The sequence below is a fragment of the Capra hircus genome, chromosome 20 (assembly GCF_001704415.2).
Source record: "Capra hircus breed San Clemente chromosome 20, ASM170441v1, whole genome shotgun sequence".
NCBI classification, from domain to species: domain Eukaryota; kingdom Metazoa; phylum Chordata; class Mammalia; order Artiodactyla; family Bovidae; genus Capra; species Capra hircus.
Window position 1 is genome coordinate 23370837 of NC_030827.1, and position 18673 is coordinate 23389509.

At 39.4% G+C, this 18673-nt stretch overlaps 1 protein-coding gene across 1 annotated transcript in view; it reads right to left on the bottom strand.

The window, feature by feature from the left end:
- The window catches only part of IL31RA (interleukin 31 receptor A), a 52216-nt gene extending 41150 nt beyond the window's left edge, over positions 1–11066 (bottom strand). The window contains exons 1-3 of the mRNA XM_005694693.3: positions 11009–11066; positions 4856–4973; positions 3496–3665 (exon numbers count right to left, since the gene is read on the bottom strand). Coding sequence (XP_005694750.2) covers positions 3496–3665; positions 4856–4973; positions 11009–11063 — 343 coding nt within the window. The 5' untranslated portion in view covers positions 11064–11066. The remainder of the gene's footprint in view (positions 1–3495; positions 3666–4855; positions 4974–11008) is intronic.

Consider the following 18673-nt stretch of genomic DNA (forward strand, 5'->3'; position numbering starts at 1 on the left):
CAGGTACTCTGGTATTCCCATCTCTTGAAGAATTTTCCACAGTTTATTGTGATCCACACAGTCAAAGGCTTTCGCATAGTCAATAAAGCAGAAATAGATGTTTTTCTGGAACTCTCTTACTTCTTCGATGACCGAGCGGATGTTAGCAATTTGATCTCTGGTTTCTCTGCCTTTTCTAAAACCAGCTTGAACACCTGGAAGTTCATGGTTCACGTATTGCTGAAGCCTGGCTTGGAGAATTTTGAGCATTACTTTACTAGCGTGTGAGTTGAGTGCAATTGTGCAGTAGTTTGAACATTCTTTGGCATTACCTTTCTTTGGGATTGGAATGAAAACTGACCTTTTCCAGTCCTGTGGCCACTGCTGAGTTTTCCAAATTTGCTGACATATTGCGTGAAGCACTTTCACAGCATCATCTTTCAGGATTTGAAATAGCTCAATTGGAATTCCATCACCTCCACTAGCTTTGTTCATAGTGATGCTTCCTAAGGCCCATATGACTTCACATTCCAGGATGTCTGGCTCTAGGTGGGTGATCACACCATCATGATTATCTTGGTCATGAAGATCTTTTTTGTACAATTCTTCTGTGTATTCTTGCCACCTCTTCTTAATATCTTCTGCTTCTGTTAGGAACATACCATTTCTGTCCTTTATTGAGCCCATCTTTGCATGAAATGCTCCCTTGGTATCTCTAATTTTCTTGAAGAGATCTCTAGACTTTCCCATTCTATCGTTTTCCTCTATTTCTTTGCATTGATCACTGAGGAAGGCTTTCTTATCTCTCCTTGCTATTCTTTGGAACTCTGCATTAAAATGGGTATATCTTTCATTTTCTTCTTTGCTTTTGGCTTCTCTTCTTTTCACAGCTATTTGTAAGGCCTCCTCAGACAGCCATTTTGCTTTTTTGCATTTCTTTTTCTTGGGGATGGTCTTTATCCCTGTAACCCTTTCAAAAAACCAGACCAGGAAACACTTTCCAACTCATTCTGTGAGGCCAATATTTCCATGATGACAAAAACAGACAAAGATGTCACAAGAAAAGAAAGCAAGAGACCAATATTCCCGAAGAAGACAGAAGAAAAAATCCTCAACAAAAAAACTATCAGTCCAAATTCAGCAACATATAGAAAGGATTATACACTTACAACCATGTGAGATTTATTTCAGGAATACAAAGTTTGTTAACTTTGTTTAAAAATTAACTCAGAAAAGATCATAGAACTAAATGTAAGAGCTAAAGCTATAAAGGTCTTTAAAAGAAAACAGAGTAGAAATCTTTGTGACCTCAGATTAGGTACTAGTTTATTAGTTCTGACTCCTGAGCACAAGCAATAAAGGAAAAAATAGATAAATTATAATAAAATCATCAAAATTAAATTATGTTGTAATTTCAAAGGATATTATTTAAAAAATGGAAAACATAACCCATGGGAAGAAAGAAAATATGTGCAAAACATTATCTTATAAGAAGCTGATATCCAGAATATATAAAGAACTCGAACTTCCCTGGCAATCCAGTGATTAAGACTCACTCTTCCACTGCAAGGGGCTTAGGTTTGATCCCTTGTTGGAGAAGGAAATGGCAACCCACTCCAGTATTCTTGCCTGGAGAATCCCAGGGACTGGAGAGCCAGGTGGGCTGCCATCTATGGGGTCGCACAGAGTCGGACACGACTGAAGCGACTTAGCAGCAGCAGGGTAACTAAGATCTCACATGCTGCAGAGCACAGACCCTCACAAAAAGAACTCTTAAAATTGAGCAATAAAAAGACAACATATTTGTAAAATCAGCAAAGGTTATGGATTAACATTTTTCCAGAGAGGATGTACAAATGGCTAATTAGCACATGAAAAGATGCTTAATATCATCAATCATTTGTTAAGTGCAAATCAGAACAGTGAAGTATGATGTAATACCCAGCAGGGAAGTCCCCTGATACCCACTGCTGCTAAGTCACTTCAGTCGTGACCGACTCTGTGCGACCCCAGAGACAGCAGCCCACCAGGCTGCCCTGTCCCTGGGATTCTCCAGGCAAGAACACTGGAGTGGGTTGCCATTTCCTTCTCCAATGCATGAAAGTGAAAAGTGAAACTGAAGTCACTCAGTTGTGTCCAACTCCTAGCAACCCCATGGACTGCAGCTCACCAGGCTCCTCTGTCCATGGGATTTTCCAGGCAAGAGTACTGGAGTGGGTTGCCATTGCCTTCTCCAATACCCACTAGGATGGTTATAATTTTAAAAAAGTGCAATAACTAGTGTTGGCAAGGATATGGAGAAGCTGGTAACTTTATAAATTGCTGGTGGGAATGTAAAATGATACAGCCATTTTGTTAAAATTCAGCAGTTCCTCAAAAAGTTAAAGACTGAGTTATATGACCCAGAAATTTCATTAGGTATATATCTAAGAGAATTGAAGCCTATATCCACACAAAAATTTATACACAAATATTCATAATTGCAGCTTTCATAACCAAAAAGTGGAAACAACTCAAATGTCTATCAACCAATGTGTGGTTAAACAGAATGTGCTATGTCCCTACGATGGATTATTATTCAGCAATGAAAAGGAATAAATGCTACAAGATAGATTGAACCTTGAAAACATTATGCTGTGAAAGAAATAAGATACAAGGACTATACTGTATCATTACATTTATATGAATTTTCAAAAATAAGTAAATCCATAAAGACAGAAAAATAGGTTAGTGACTGCCAGAGATCAAGGGGAAGGTAGAATTGAGGATTTCTGCTAATGGGCATGAAGTTTCTTTGAGGGGTGATGAAAAGTTTCTGGAACTAGGTCCTGGTGATATTTGTATAAATTTGTGAATATGATTTTTGAAAACTGGTGAATTGTCATTTTTAAAAGGTGAATCTTTGGGGTGGGAGATGGGATGGAGGTTCAAGAGGGAGGGGACATATGTATACCTATGGCTGATTCACGTTGAGGTATGGCAGAAACCAACACAATATTGTAAAGCAATTATCCTCCAGTTAAAAATGAATAAATTAACAAAAAAGGTGACTCATAACGTGAATTATATCTCACAAATGATGTTATTTTTAAATGAAATAGTAAAAATGACTCTGAAAAATAATTCAAAAAGTAACTATCAGTGAGATATTTTTAAAAATAAGAGTTTTACTTTGTCCTGCAGGAGCAATAATATTTTGAAGAAGAAACACTGTTTCTTCTAATATAATTTATGGTACAAACTGCCAGAGAAAATCAAGGACCAGCAAAATGTTTCTTCTCATTCTTTTTTCTTTTTTTGGTCAGTTCCCTCCTTACTTCCTTTCTTCTTCCCTCTGACCCTACCTCTCTTTTCCTTCTTCAAAAGAAGACAAGTTTTCCATATACCCATAACATACACCTACTATATGCTTGAGCTGTGAATCTACTTTTGAGTTTACAGATATCTCTTTAAAAAAAAAGAAGAAGAGGGTATATTTTAATTAAAAAGTACATAAGAATATAAAGTGACACTTACCTACGGTATATAAGTCCCAATATGTTATATCAGATTTAATTATACCATATGCATTTTGAGCCTCCACTTGAATAATGTAAATATCTGGTGGTGTTAATCTTGAATAAAAAGAGCATGAAGAACCATTTTCACTTGTAGAAATACAAGTATCATTTTCACGTAAATAACACCTTTGAAGGAAAAAATGATTCAGCGTGAGTTTAGTACAGCAGTTTAGAAACATAAGCATATTTAATATATTAAGCATGTATTTGGTAGCTCCCTTCTGGGTCTCTCTTGAGAACTGTATAGTTCAGAAATTGATGTTTATCTCTCCAGATTCCTTCCTCACCTTCAAGGAGAGAGAAAAGTTACCATGGAGACCTCCCTGGGAACCCTATAAGTTCATCAAAAGTCACATTCATATAATGCATTTCCTATTGGTAAGGAATAATGAATAGGCTCTTGAAAATCTGAGATTCTAACCTTGAGAACTTATTCTTAAAAGAAAAAAATAAAAAGAATTTGTTAAATAAATTACAGCAGATACATAAATAGAATTTAAAATGATAGTTTTTAATACAGCTATATTTATTGATATGGAAAGATGCCTGGTACTCTATTAATAGTGAAAAAAAACAAGATGCATATTAGGTAAATAATGATTACATTAATATGAACTTACATATTTACATAACTCTTCTTAAAGGTGTCTAGCAAGGCCTTCATCAAAATGTTAAAAATTGTTATCTTTGGTAATGGGATTTTGGGTGATTTTTTTTTATATTCTTCATATTTTTCAGATTGAATTTTTTGCCACTGGTGTACATTGTTTTCAGAAAACTCATTACAATTATTTTCTTAGATAGATAACTTAAACCCTATCAAGCTGTAACTTAATGAAAACGACTACACATATTGGTAGGAATCAAGTAGGTGGGTATTGCTAGAGTCCTCTAGGTACTATGTGGAAGATGAAACAGGCTGAGACCAGAAGAGGGGCCCCACTGCGTAAGGATTTGCAAAGGCAGGGGTGAGGGGGCATTGAGTGAACATACAGAAATATAGAACCATGGAATTTTGAAAGCAGAAAGGATCTCAGGGTTTTCCACGGTTATCACAGAATGCAAAAATGGCGTACAGGGTAATGTTGTGTCATGGTTATACAAGCACCCTCCCCACCGTCTTAGCTGTAGATCCTATCAGTATGGTTGCAAATAACCAAGATATCACCCCAGCCACTGGATGCAAATAGTGGTTATCTAGAAGCTATAATTGAGAAAACATTTTACTGTCTAAGTGACTTGAGTCATGAGTTAAACTGGGAGCCTCTGCCTCCTCCCTTTACTCTCCCTGATGGCACACAAGCTCCCATACTCACAAAGTTCTCCTGACTGTGTATGATATAAAATTAGCTTCTTCCTCTGGACTCCAGGTGCAAGTAAAATTTTTCGTATAGTAGAAGACGCAAGAAATATTCTCAGGCTTAGCTGGCAGGTCTAGAAAAATACACAAACACAATAACTTTAGTACATGATAGATATTACCAGCATTAATGAGTTTGATGAAAACAGATTAATCGAAAGCTGAATTTCTTGGTAAGTTATTAGGTATAATAGGTTCTCCTTATCAGGGCCATGGAAAGAATCTAACTCCATCTCTGCAGTTACTCCCTTTAAACAGCTAGATTTTGACTTAAAAAACACTTCTTATATTTTTATTCAAGGAAGTTCCTATCAGATAAGAAGTAAGAAGTCCATCACTTGTAGCAAGTAAAATATTGGAGTGGGGGAGTGAAAGTAAGATGGAGCAAAGAACTCGGATGTCCGTGTTCTTGGTGCAACAGTACAAACATGCATGAGTCTGAAGAACAAAGGTCATTTGGGCTGGTGGCCTATTTCACCAGGCATAGCAAGTCTTGTCGGAGCCTCATGTACCACTCAGCACCAACTCCAGCATGATATTGAAGTCCTAGCACTGCAGAGAGTGGGCTGGGGAAGATCTTCACATAAGCCCTGAACAGGCGAAAGTAGCAAGCAGGGATTCAGAAGTCCCCAGTATCTCAGGGTGAGGAACTGTGGGTGGGTGTAGATGTGTTGGGTTGGTCCAGGCCTGGGATTCAGAAGAGATCAGGCACGTTCAGGGTGATATGGCTATAGATCAGGCCTGGGATTCAGATGAAGAGGTTTCTGTGCACAGGGGGATGTCAAGACCACAGGCAAACAGCCGGGGCATAAACTTCAGGAGTGGGTTTGGCAATGATACCCCAAAGTCCATGCAAAGCTGGCTGCCTGGCAGCAGACAGCAGAGAAGGGATAAGACCCTAGCAGAACGTCCAGAGGGAAACAAAGACTTGCTCACACAGATTTAGGAGACCAGGACTCTGAAGTTACATAAACCCCACTCATATACGGAGACACCACCCTAGGCAGGAGTAGGGGGACAGGCAGAAACTCTGGAACTGTGCACAGTTACCCCAGAGAGACTGAATCAGCTGGAAAACACTATAAATCAGAAGAAACGGAGACAATGCTAATAAGTACTGCCCGTGCTGTCCCCTTCCTCAGCCCTGCTTGCTTTCCAGGGGAGCAGGGACTTTTTGAAAACTGATTAGTTTAATCATCGAAAATAAGGATGTTATAAAATATATCTGCATATCTGACTAATGTATACATTTCAACTCTTCCAGAGGTAACACCTTCTAATAGGAAGTCAGTAATAAATAGTTTCAGAATGGGTTGTATTCACTGCTTAGATTTGGGACTTTCGGGATTTGTATATTCATTCATGGGCTTCCCTGGTGGTTCAGATGGTAAAGAATCTGCCTGCAACGTGGGAGACTGTGGTCTAAGAAATGAGAATTGTCCACATAGGTAACAATGTGGGAGCGACAAACAAGAGTGAAGGGGAGCAAGGGGGCCTTCATGTCATGTCCACACTTCCAGCTTTTTTTCTGAGAAGCCTTCCTCTGAGTCCTGCAGATGAGCCTGATCTTGACAACACCCACTAGTCAGTAGTTAAGAAAATGACTTTCTATCTAAGCTACTTGCATGCTGAAAACCATGAAAAAGCTGGTGATCTCCAAGTCCAACTGTTTAAAGGACCAAAGTTAACTGACCTGAACCAAATAATACTACATGTTAAGTAGAGATCAGAAGGTAGACCAATTAGCCCAGTAATTCCTCAGAGAGCCCACATAGCTTGAAAACACTCCCTCAGGATTCCTCAGGACAGCAAGCAGAATATTAACAGATACACACTTCACAACTGTCAGTGGGGACAGCCAAAATCCTGTAAGAGGGTGAGCAAACAGTTAGCCAACAATGTCCCCAGGGGAATAGCTGTTACACTGACTGACTCACTCTCTGGCTCAGAGATTTTGGCTGTATGTGTTTGTGCGTACATGTGGATCTGTCTTTAGTCCTGTGGCCAATTTCCTTTCAAATAGTCATCCAAAGCTAGCCTGCCCTCCACCTCCATTTCACTCATACCAGCACATGGACTCTAAGCAGGATATCAAAACTGATCATTGGCTGGAAAACAAAGAAATAAGATGTCTTTCCCTGTCTACTCAGAATAGTCTTTAGTTTTGTACTATTCTCATTACGACACCCTACAGTCACATTTTATTTCCACCTTCATTCTCGGTTTGCCTTGAACAGGCTGACTCTAAAGACAGCCACCAAAAAAACCAGTGTAGAAATAGATGGACAGAGGAGCCTCGGACACGACTGAGGTGACTTAGCATAGCACAGCCCAGGAAGAGATCCTTGTGTATCTAAACATATCCCCGTCGAACCATGGTGAACTCTAGTCTTTACTCTTCTTCCTTGAATATCTCTCTTTAGCTCTTTCAGACGCTTTGATTAATATCTATAAAAACCATAAATCAGAGGGGAGTCCAACCTCTGGTTACCAGAACCATCAGTGTCATCAGATATCAGAAGAGAAAGTAGTTCTAAAAATGATTTTCCTCTTCACCTGAGCTTTTTTTAAGGAGCTACATTTGTTTTACTCTCACTGTTTGGTACATGGCAAGACAGAAATATTCTTGGAGAGGCCACTTGATATTGGTATAGAGAAGGAAAAAATTCTGTTTCTTTTCACTCTCCTAGGCTCTCCAGCCTGGGCCCTGTAAAATCAGACTGACAAAAGACAGATTAACAAGAGAAAAACATTATATTAATGCATGCAGTGAAATTACACAGGCGAAAACTCAATAAAGAGTAACTTAAAGGGGTGGTTAGAACCTGCGCTGATACAGCATCTTAAGACAAAACCAATAAATCTGTAGAGAACTGACAGGGCAAAGGAAAATGAACTTAGGCTTTCAAGGGTGGCAGACTGTGAAAAGGTAAATATATGTGAGACACTAATGGATCAGGGTTTATATGTGCAGATCCATCCTGGCACTGATTTTCTGTCTTCCTCATGGTCATAAAACTCCTCCAGAAGAGATTTATAGCAGTCCTTACTTTTCAGAAGTTTCTTCTTTTAAATAAATAAAAGAAGTTCCAAAGACTTCACTTTTGCATCTACTGATTCTCGTTTGACTCCAAACCAAAATAAATCCTTATGCCAAAGTGGTATATTTTGGGGTGGCATATTCTGATCCCCTATGTTGGTGTTACAAAAGAGATTTATGGCAAATAAAATGAGTGCCCAAGAACATTTCCAGTGCTCATCAGTATTTCCCCTTCCCCGACATATGGGAAGATTTTATTTCCTTGCTTCCTTGAAATTAGGCATAGCAAGGTGACTTCTTTGGCCCCTGACATGAAAGGAGACTAAAGCGCTACTACATTATTATCCTTCCTCTCCTCCCTTTGCCCTGCACACCCTGCAAATCCATGTTGAGATCATGAGTCTTAGGCTGGTACAGCCTCCATCAGCCTAGGTCCCTGCTTACTTGTGATGGACATATAGACTTTGTTGTCTTAAGCACTAAGATTTTGGGTTTGCTTATTTTCACAGCATAAACAACTTTCCCTGCCTCATGTGAAAAATAGCTTGTCTGAAAATCCAAGATTTTAGGACTTGGAGGAGGAATTCATTTAAGAGTAATTTTCCCTCTTCTTCTCTTTGTTATGTCCTCATGACATCCTAATTCTGCATATGATCTCAGGGCAGTGTAGATTTGTTTTATCACAAATGAGGGTGTCAAGGGGAACTAGAATAAAAAAGGAAAACCAGATCAACAAATAGCTTCAGTTTTGCTTGCTTTCTTTACTTATAGTTATTACTTACAGCCTCAGTTATCTGGTGTGGATCCCACACATCTGAACTGCCCTGACTTATGTAATAGAACTGCCAATGAGAAGCAAGGCTTATACATCTGTTGTCCTGCCTACTTGCTGGCAACTAGTGTGCCTGTTTTAAGTCTTATTCAACTTACCTCTAATTAGAACACAAACTCTTCATCAAAAGACTGTCACAAACATTATATAATTGTGATAGAGCAATGGAGGGCATTTTACCTCTGTTCTATTTTTCATAAAACCCCAAGGGTACTCACAGTACTCTTCAAGATTGCCACAGTCATGAGAAAAAAGGGAAGACTAATGAGCTGTCATCCACCAGAAGAGACTAAGGAGACAGGACAATTCAGTGCAATATGCCACCCTGAACTGGATCCCAGAATAGAGAGAGAACACTGAGGAAAAACTAATGAAATCAAGTAAAGTCTGAAATGTACTTAATAGTCATATGTTAATATCAGTTTCTTTATTTCAGCAAGCATATGATGCTATTATAAAATATTAGCAGTAAGGGAAACTGGATAAAGGGTATATAAGAATTCTCTGTACTATCTTCACAATTTTTGTGTAAATTTAAAACTACAACAGAATGTTTATTTTTTGCACGTGGACAACTAAAGGTTACATTTGCCCCTCACACACATGTATCATTCCACATGTTAAGAAAAAGCATATAAACATATTGCCACATTTCTAGAAATAACTATTTCCCTTGTTTTTAGAAATAAGCAGAAATATTCAGAACTCTTCTCTAAGAAGGACCAGGAGAATGTTCTTGCTTATCAGCAAATTTCCTATATGCTAAAAGAACATTTTTCAAAATTAAAAAGATCTTCTCAATCTCCCTTCTTCCTCTCTACGCTCATATCACTTTGGTGTCATTGCAAAGTCAAATTTTGCTGTGAACAGTGTCTTGAAATAAAAGAAGGGCAAGGCTGAGACCAAGGGGAAAATTGTCTAGAAGGAAAGTAGTACGGAAACTGGAGTCAGTTACACAGGAAATGGTATTAGTGAAAGGTAGTAAGGGGAGACAGAGATACAAGACTGAAAAAGACAAGTTGAGGGGAAAAGGTGTCATGATGCTTATAAGCAGAACTTTAAATTGGAGAATTGGAAGCATTTGGGGATTTCTGAGATGGCCAAAAGAGGCTGAATGAGACAGAGACACACAGCCCTACCTGCCTGTATTGTCTACAAAGCTCTGGAGTGTCACAAGTATAACCCCAGGGACCTGCAAAGTGGGCCAGGCCATGCCAGAGGTTTGGAAGACATTCTTATTATCTCTGGATCATAACTGCCTTCTGGGTGACCTCCAATTATGTTATGTTATGGGCTGGATTGTGTCCCTCTCCCACAAATCTCATATGTTGAAGCCCTCCTCTCTCTCTGCTGTGCCTCAGAAGGTGGCTGCATTTGGAAACAGGGCATATAAGGATATATTAACTAAAATGGGGCCTTTACAGTGTGTCCTAATTCAATCTGACTGGTGTCCTTATAAGAGGAGATTAAGGTACACAGAGGGATGACCACGCGAAGAGGCAGCAGGGAGATGGTCATCAACAAATCAAGGAGAGAGGTGTCAGAGAAAATCAACTCTGCAGATACCTCGACCTTGGACTTCCAGTCTCCAAAACTGTGAGAAAATAAACTTCTGTTGTTTAGGCGATCCAGTCTATGGTATTTTGTTATATAGCAGCCTGACCAGATCAATATTTATACTACAAGCCTTGTCTACATTCCCAGTGCTCAATCACCATTTCTTTTTATCTGGTCTTATCTTTTTTAACATAATATGTGATCTAAGTAATACATCTTAGACCTACATGGTATTGTATGGCCATTAGGCCCATAGTGTTGAGTTGGACCATTGTAGAAACATGCTGTTTCATTTCCCTTTATACCCTTGGAATTTATGGCAAATAGTGTGAAAATGTATATATGTTTTTATGTGTGTATCCTATATGAACCAATGCATCCTGAACACAGGAATCACCAAGATAATCACCTACTATCACTCTAAAACAGTGAATCTTGACTTTCAAAGGGTCATATCTCCCTTTGAAAATATGATAGATCATCTTGCCAAACTTGCATATGCATAAGTATATATCAACATGCACATACAACCCCATACAAATTTAGGGAGTTCACAAATCCCCCATTGTTCATCCATGAATGCCCATGTCCAGGTGCCCCTTTGTTCTTAAGTTAACACTTCTTATCCAAAAAAGGCAAATAGAATCACATAATCCATAAAAGGGCACAGGCTGACCTACCTGCCAGGCCAAATTTGCAGAGTAGAGGGAGCAACCACAGTGTCCAGGCCCACATTGTTCCCAAATAATGCAGGGAGGCTGGAAAGAGAACAGAAAATATCATCAGTCAAGAGTTAGTTTGCTTCCTGTCTGTCCTCAGCAGCTCTGTTTCTAGTGATAAACGGATTCTGGGAATTTTGAGGAAAGGTATTTTATTTTATATATTTTGTGTTACATTCTATTTTGTTATATTTATTTGGTTAGTGTCACACAGATCCCTCTGTGATTACTCCATTACCCCAATTTTTTTGTCCACAGTTAATTCTACCATATAATACAAAAAGTATACCAGCCAGCAAGAATATACTCCAGAAAAACTGTACTGTCCTCCAGTCTCTGCCTCAGTTCCTGAGCACTGCAGCTAAACAAGACATCTCGTAATTTCCCAAAAGCACCATGCAATTTCACATCTCCATGCTTTGTCCATATGGTTCCTTCTGTCTAGAATGTCCTTTCTTCCCTATTCCTGACAAAGTGATCCATCTTTCCAGACTCAGCTCAAAGCTAACCTTCTCTAAGCGCCTTCGCTGAACTCCCAGATGGACTCAGCCCGCCAGTCGGCCTCTGCGCCCCACCCACCCTCCATGCCATCTGTACTGTGCACACAGTACACAGAATGGGGCTTAGTAGTTTACCTGCTGGCTTCTCTACAGGTAGGGAGCTTCTGAAGAGTGGAGCTTCTCTCTCTGTGAAGCCTGAGTGCTGAAGGCAGTGCCTGGTACCTGGTAGACATTCACTATTATTTGTGGAATAATTAGAATAACAAGGCTGCTGGCTCCTCACGTCATCCCAGATGAGATGGTGAGATAGTCTAAGGATTAAAGCAAATGTAAAGGCAATACCTCGCTTTCAGGAAGAAATAAATGATGCTACATTTTCAGCTGACATATTATTATGGGGGGAAAAGGAGAGTTTTCAGCAAGATAAATCATTTTAGGAAAAGTTGAATGCAGCATTTCTGGATGAAAACCACAGGGATAACATTTTCTCACACACAAACCAGTTGAAACATCTAACTAACTGAAAGTGCCTAAGGCAAAATAAAGCAGAGTGAGAACTTGGATCCATAGTAATAGAAATACCATTATGAAACAATAAAAGACTGGTTATATAACAGCAATAGTTAATGCCTGTTACTTAAGAGCTGTGGCTAATCTCTCCAAAAACAACCATTTTCATTTAAATGAGTATAAAACTTAGGAAGTTTTAAAAATTTTTCAATGAAGAATAAATGTGTTCTTTGAAAATTATAACAGCAATAGAATTTTTTTTTGGCCTTGAATAGAATTTTATTTATTTATTGGCCTTGAAGCATCAGGGATCTTAGTCCTCTGACCAGAGATAGAATCCGTGCCCTCTGCAATGGAAGTTCAGAGTTCTAACCACTGGACCACTAGGGAATTCCCAGTAATAGCACTTTTTAACATCCAACTATTCACAATGTTGTCTTAATTTTCTCCAGTTCTTAGCCAAAAAACATGCCTTTACAAGTTTTAAAAGCATACTGGAAAGGGAGGGAGGCCCAGTCATGAAGACATTATTAAAGACATGATGCTGACGGTCTCAATGACTGAATAAATAAACAATTATACATGCTAAAGCTCAAATTGTTATTCCAACACAGGATTTTGCATTTTAAAATCTTATCAATATTAACTATTGAATATTTTGTCCTTAATTAATTGTAATTACTGCTTCTTTACTTTACAGTGAGAATACTCACCTATTATTTGTGAATTTTTAAAGCCTTAACAAAAAAACAGCAGTACTAAAAAGTACTAAATTATACCCAGAGACAAAGCTGCAGAAGAACAAAGGGCTGAGAACCATTAACCTACTTGCAGCGACAGAAGCACGGATAGTAATAGCAAACATCGCCTGGTGAGTGCTGTAATTACAGCAGTGCAAGGAGAGCACAGAATGTCCAAAGAGAGGGAAGAGCTCATGACTGGGCAGTCAATAAGCTTTGCTAGAATGACACTGCCCTAACACCTGTTTGTCCTCCAGTGCCTTTTCCACTTCCCCTCACACACCAGAGAACCACCACTCATGACTCCTTATTGGTAGTAAAAGTGAACAAATATGGGTACCTCCCAGGAACTTAGAAATAAGTTCAACTGAGAGTTCAACTAGCAAAATGTGTGCACAGAAGTGATCCTAGTTAACTGTGGGAGTAAATCAAGAATGTTTGTAAAATGGTGTTTGAAGAACTTGAGTTCACTCCGAACTTCTTCCAAGGAAGCCTAGGTGTAAACTCAAGAGAGTTGGATCTGGAAAATTAACATTGTCATTTAGTTGCAGGAATTTATTCAACTAAATGTATCCTAAATGGAAGGAGACTATGGGAACCGAAAGGAGAGGTCACAGAAAAAAATGTTGGCAGTGTTCATTGGTGTTCAATTGGGCTTCCCTGATGGCTCAATGGTAAAGAATCTGCTAGCCACACAGGAGATGCAGTTTTGATCCCTGGGTCAGGAAGATCCCCTGGAGGAGGAAATGGCAACCCACTGCACTATTCTTGCCTGGAGAATCCCATGGACAGAGGAGCCTGGCGGGCTGCAGTCCATGGGGTCAAAAAGTGTCGGACACGACTGAGTGACTAAGCATCCATGGAAGGAAACTATGAAGTTTTCCATTGCTGGGGTGACATACAGTTGACCTTGAGCAATGCCGAAGTTAGGAGCACAGGCTCTCCACACAGTCAGAAATCCACTCACATAACTTCTGTCCATACACATAGTTCCTCCCCATCTGAGGTTCTACAACGTTGAATTCAACCAATCACAAACAGTCTAGTGCAACAGTATCTACTAGTGAAAACAAGACCACTTATAAGCAGACCCACACAGTTAAAATCCATGTTTTTCAAGGGTCAGCTGTACTCTATAACAGGACAATCATTAGACTTCACCACAGCCTCATGCAAGATATCTCAAAACCCAAAATTCCCATGATTGCTCTGATTCTGTGAAGCCGTTTCTGATTATTGATAATTTAGCAGAAGTTCAGATTCTGAACAAAGGATGTAAGCTTTCTAGTAATTAGAAAAGACTACTCTCCTTGTTTAAACATACCAGCCTCATGAAGTCTTAAATGGGGTAATCAGCCTCCCCAAATCTGAGCAATTTTGGGTGCAGCAAGACTGTGGGCTATAGAAAATTCATGAAGATTATCCTGTGCTCTTAAGGAGAACCATTAAACTATTACGTTCATTGCCTGACTCATTAGCGCTAACTTTTAAAATGCAGCAGCTTTGAATAACTGTCTCCACTAAGGGGGCACTTCCTAGAAATATACACCTTCTCATTAGTGGTGCCTGATTTGAATACAACAGGAGCTCTGGAATTCTCAAACAACACTATGAATATTCCATGCTGAACCAAAGGACTCAGAACATAAAGTGATGCCACTTGAGTAATTTTTAGTGTCTTATCTTTAAAGTAGTAGCTACTGTTAGGAGTACAATGACTGGAAGTGAAACCAACCAATTATTGCTGGCTACAGCAGTGTCTGGAGACAAGAAAACAAAGGAAGAGACACAGCTCTTGCCAGCTGATGTTAAACTACCCCTTTCTCTCCACATTCTGTCTCTTATCACCCAAGCAAAAGCAATAACACGGCTGTTTTACTCTCTAGAAATCTCCCATTACACACACACAAACACCTCCACCACCTCACACACAGGCTGTCCTTTGGAGCTTCAGTTCCCACTCAAGGCTGTGTCCTCGTGGCTGTTTTAGCTGATTTCGCATGCACACAAATATATCACTATATGACCCTGCTTTCATTCATTCACTCATACATTTACTCAGTTAATGTGTGTTGATACCCGTTCTGTGCCACAAACTGTGCAGAATATGGAACTGAGTTTTTAAAGGATGGGCAAAGAAGTAAATTCTAGCGATAGCAACATACTTTTAGGTTGAATTATACAAAATTGCTATTTTTATAAGTCTAAAACAGTCAAATATTGGCAATTTCCTCCTAGTAAACTAACTGTATCTTTTCTTTTTGGGTGAGGAAATGCTTATGTACCTTATCCAAGATGAGATTAAGAGCTATCACCATGGTGACTAATATATTAATATTAGTTAATAATACTGTATATTTGAAAGTTGCTATGGCAGTAGACCTTAAAAACTCTCTTCACAAGAGAAAAGTTGTGTAACTATGTATGGGCTTCCCTTGTGGCTCAGCTGGTAAAGAATCCACCGGCAATGTGGGAAACCTGGGTTCGATCCCTAGGCTGGGAAGATCCTCTGGAGAAGGGAACAGCCACCCACTCCAGTGTTCTGGCCTGGAGAATCCCATGGACTCTATAGTCCATGGCGTATCAAAGAGTCAGACACGGCTGAGCAACTTTCACTTTTATGGCTGCTGCTGCTGCTGTTGCTGCTGCTAAGTCGCTTCAGTCGTGTCCGACTCTGTGCGACCCCAGAGAAGGCAGCCCACCAGCCTCCGCCACTTTCATGGCAGTAGACCTTAAAAGCTTTCATCACAAGAGAGAAGTTTTGTCTATGTATAGTGATATTGGTGCATGCTAAGTCGCTTCAGTCATGGCCGACTCTTTGCGACTCTGTGGACTGGGGCCTGTCAGGCTCCTCTATCTACGGGGATTCTCCAGGCAAGAATATTGGGTTGCCGCACCCTCCTCCAGGGGATCTTCCCAACCTAGGGATCAAACCCACATCTCTTATATCTCCTGCAGTGCCACCATATATGTTACCTTAACTAGACTTAATGTGGTGATCATGTCACACTACTACAGATATTCAACCATTATGTTGTATACCTGAAACTAATCAGTTAATTATATCTCAATTATTTTAAAAAAGAGTTATAAGGAAACTGCATTCAGTTTCAGAGTATAAACCCATTTGAGGTTCAGGCTGCTTTCACACAGTGAATACTTTGAGACTGCCAGCAGCAAGACTGGTAAAAACACAAGTGTGATGCAATAGTAAGAGTCTACAAAGTCCTAATTGCATTACATAAATCACATCTTTTCTTCCTAAAATTCTTGCAGTTGGTATTATTACCCCTGCTTTACAGATATGGAAGTTGTGGCTCACAGCATCACGTAATCAGTCCAAAACTCCCATAGTTTGTAAGTGACTTCAGTTTCCTTTTCCGTTCTGTCACTCAGTCGTGTCCGACTCTTTGCGACCTCATAGCCGGATTCCTACCTATGCTTGTCTTATTCTAAAGCCTAGATTCTTCCATCAAAATCAAGCAGTAGTTATTGGTGATTTAACTCTCCCTTAGTCCTCCTGCCACAAAATGCCATTACCCACAGGGATTTTCTTCTGAATCTCCTAGGTCTAATTTTCTACAGCCTCAAGTTCCCAGAAAGATAAACCTTTAATGTTCCTATATTTTCCCCAGCCCCTGATTGCTGTCCTCCACCATCTCCCACCCTAGCAACAGCATTTTAAAAAAGATTTACTGCCAGAAGATTAGATTCCTTGTAACCATCAATAACCAGTCTAACTACAGAGTAAGTCATGCAGCGAGTTCTGACCGACAACTTTATTGAAGAAAGCAGAAATAAACCCTCATATAATAGAAGAAGGGACTAAATTTGCAAGTTTTTGCATTATCAGCTTCTGGGGCCTGATACTCACCTTCCTGTGTGGGGTGGTATCCCACAGAGGTTCTGCTGTTTAAAAAGATCCACATCAAAGGATGCTCTGTCTTCCACAGCACAAGTGAGAGCAAGGAGAGAGGTTTGTAATTTATCAACACAGTTATCCAAGTGTTTCCTCTCTGGTCCAAGGGCTTTTCCTTTGCTTTTAAGCCCAGCCCAGGCCAGGGTGGCACTTAATCCACTTATGCTGGGAAGTGGAGTGCATTATTGTAACTTAAAAAAATTTGCTTCTGTGAGACCACTCAACTTTACAGGAAAAAGTGCCATCTGAAAGTGCCTTTAAACAACTAAAAGGAATGACTAAACTTAAAATGTTCTGTACAGGAAGGAAGTCCTTACAAATGTGGGTGGTAATGGGTGAAATGCTAAGAGTATGTTCAGCTTCAGAAATACATCATCATGCAAATGAAGAAGGAGATGGAGAGAAAATAATGGTGGCTAACTTGGAAAGAGATTTATAATTCCTAAGCATGTGTTGGGTTGGCCAAAAAGTTCATTTGGGTTTTTCATCCAGTATTGCAGAAAAACAAACATTTTGACCAACCCAATATTAAGTATACTAAACTGGAGGGCTGGAAGCCAGCTAAATTACTAATTAAGTGGCTTAATATGATAATTAAATATATATGGAGATCTTACTACGTGTCAGTCACAGTATGACGAACTTGAAATTATCTCAATCTTCACAACAATTCTATGACATCAATAATATTTTCCCTCTCATCTTCTAGATGAGGACACGAGGCCAGAAAAAGACACTTGTCCAAAGCAAATAGTAGAGCCAGGAACTGAACCAAGACAGCCTGACTCTCAGTATCCTATAAATCAAAGGTTAAATCTGATGGTTTCTGGCATCACTTTAGGCATTACAATTTTATAACTTTTTGTAATTGACAAAATCATAAAGAAATCTCTTCTCTACGGAAAAAAATTACGATGCAAAAGGAAAGAAACTCAACCTAAGCTTTAAAATATGTTCTCCAGCTGAATATGGTTTTTTATTTAATAATTTTTAAAACTTATTATTTATTCATTTATGGCTGTGCTGGCTCTTTGTTGCTACATGGGCTTTCTCCAGTTGTGATGAGAAGGGGCTACTCCTTGTTGCAGGGTGCAGTCTTCTCATTGCAGTGGCTTCTCTCATTGCAGAGCAAAGGCATTTGGGCTTCAGTAGTTGAAGCATGCAGGCTCAGGAGTTGAAGCTTATGGGCTTAGTTGCCATGAGGTACGTGGAATCTTTCTGGACCATGGATAGAACCCATGTCCTTGCATTAGTGGTGTTCCTATCCGCTGTGCCACCAGGGACGTCCCCATATATGTCTTAATTTATTTCCCATCTTCCTTAGGCAATGTTCGACTAAGTAGGAAAGTTTAGCAAAAGTTAAGGAGGAGAAAGTTTTTTTTTTTACCTAGTAAACTATGAGGTACTAAAAAATCCCATTATAATGTACTATCTAAGACAGGTAAAATTTTGCATAAAAATAGCAGTTTTTTAATTTATTCAACAAATACTTAGTAAACTTATTATACATATAGCACCTGAATAATGATGTTATACAATAAAATTCTGGCTACATGGTTGATTGGATAGATACATTTCTCTCTGCTCTACCAGATAACTCCATGAAACTTATGATAAAGGTAGAGGAAAGCTACAAAGTCACACAAAACAAAACAAATGGGAGAAGAGACAACAAAACATGGCAATAAGAGAGGTCAAAAAGTTTTGGAGTATGAGAAGTGAGTCAAGTGGCAGCTGAATTAAGAAACATGAGAAAGTTGAAACCTAGAAACACCTAAAAGGGAGGCCACCAAGAAGCAAGATCTGTGCCGTGAATCTCATAATTTCAGAAGATGAGTGTTCTTGCCTTGAAAATCCTAGGGATGGCAGAGCCTGGTGGGCTGCTGTCTATGGGGTCACACAGAGTCGGACACGACTGAAGTGACTTAGCAGCAGCAGAAGCTATGGCAGCAGGAGT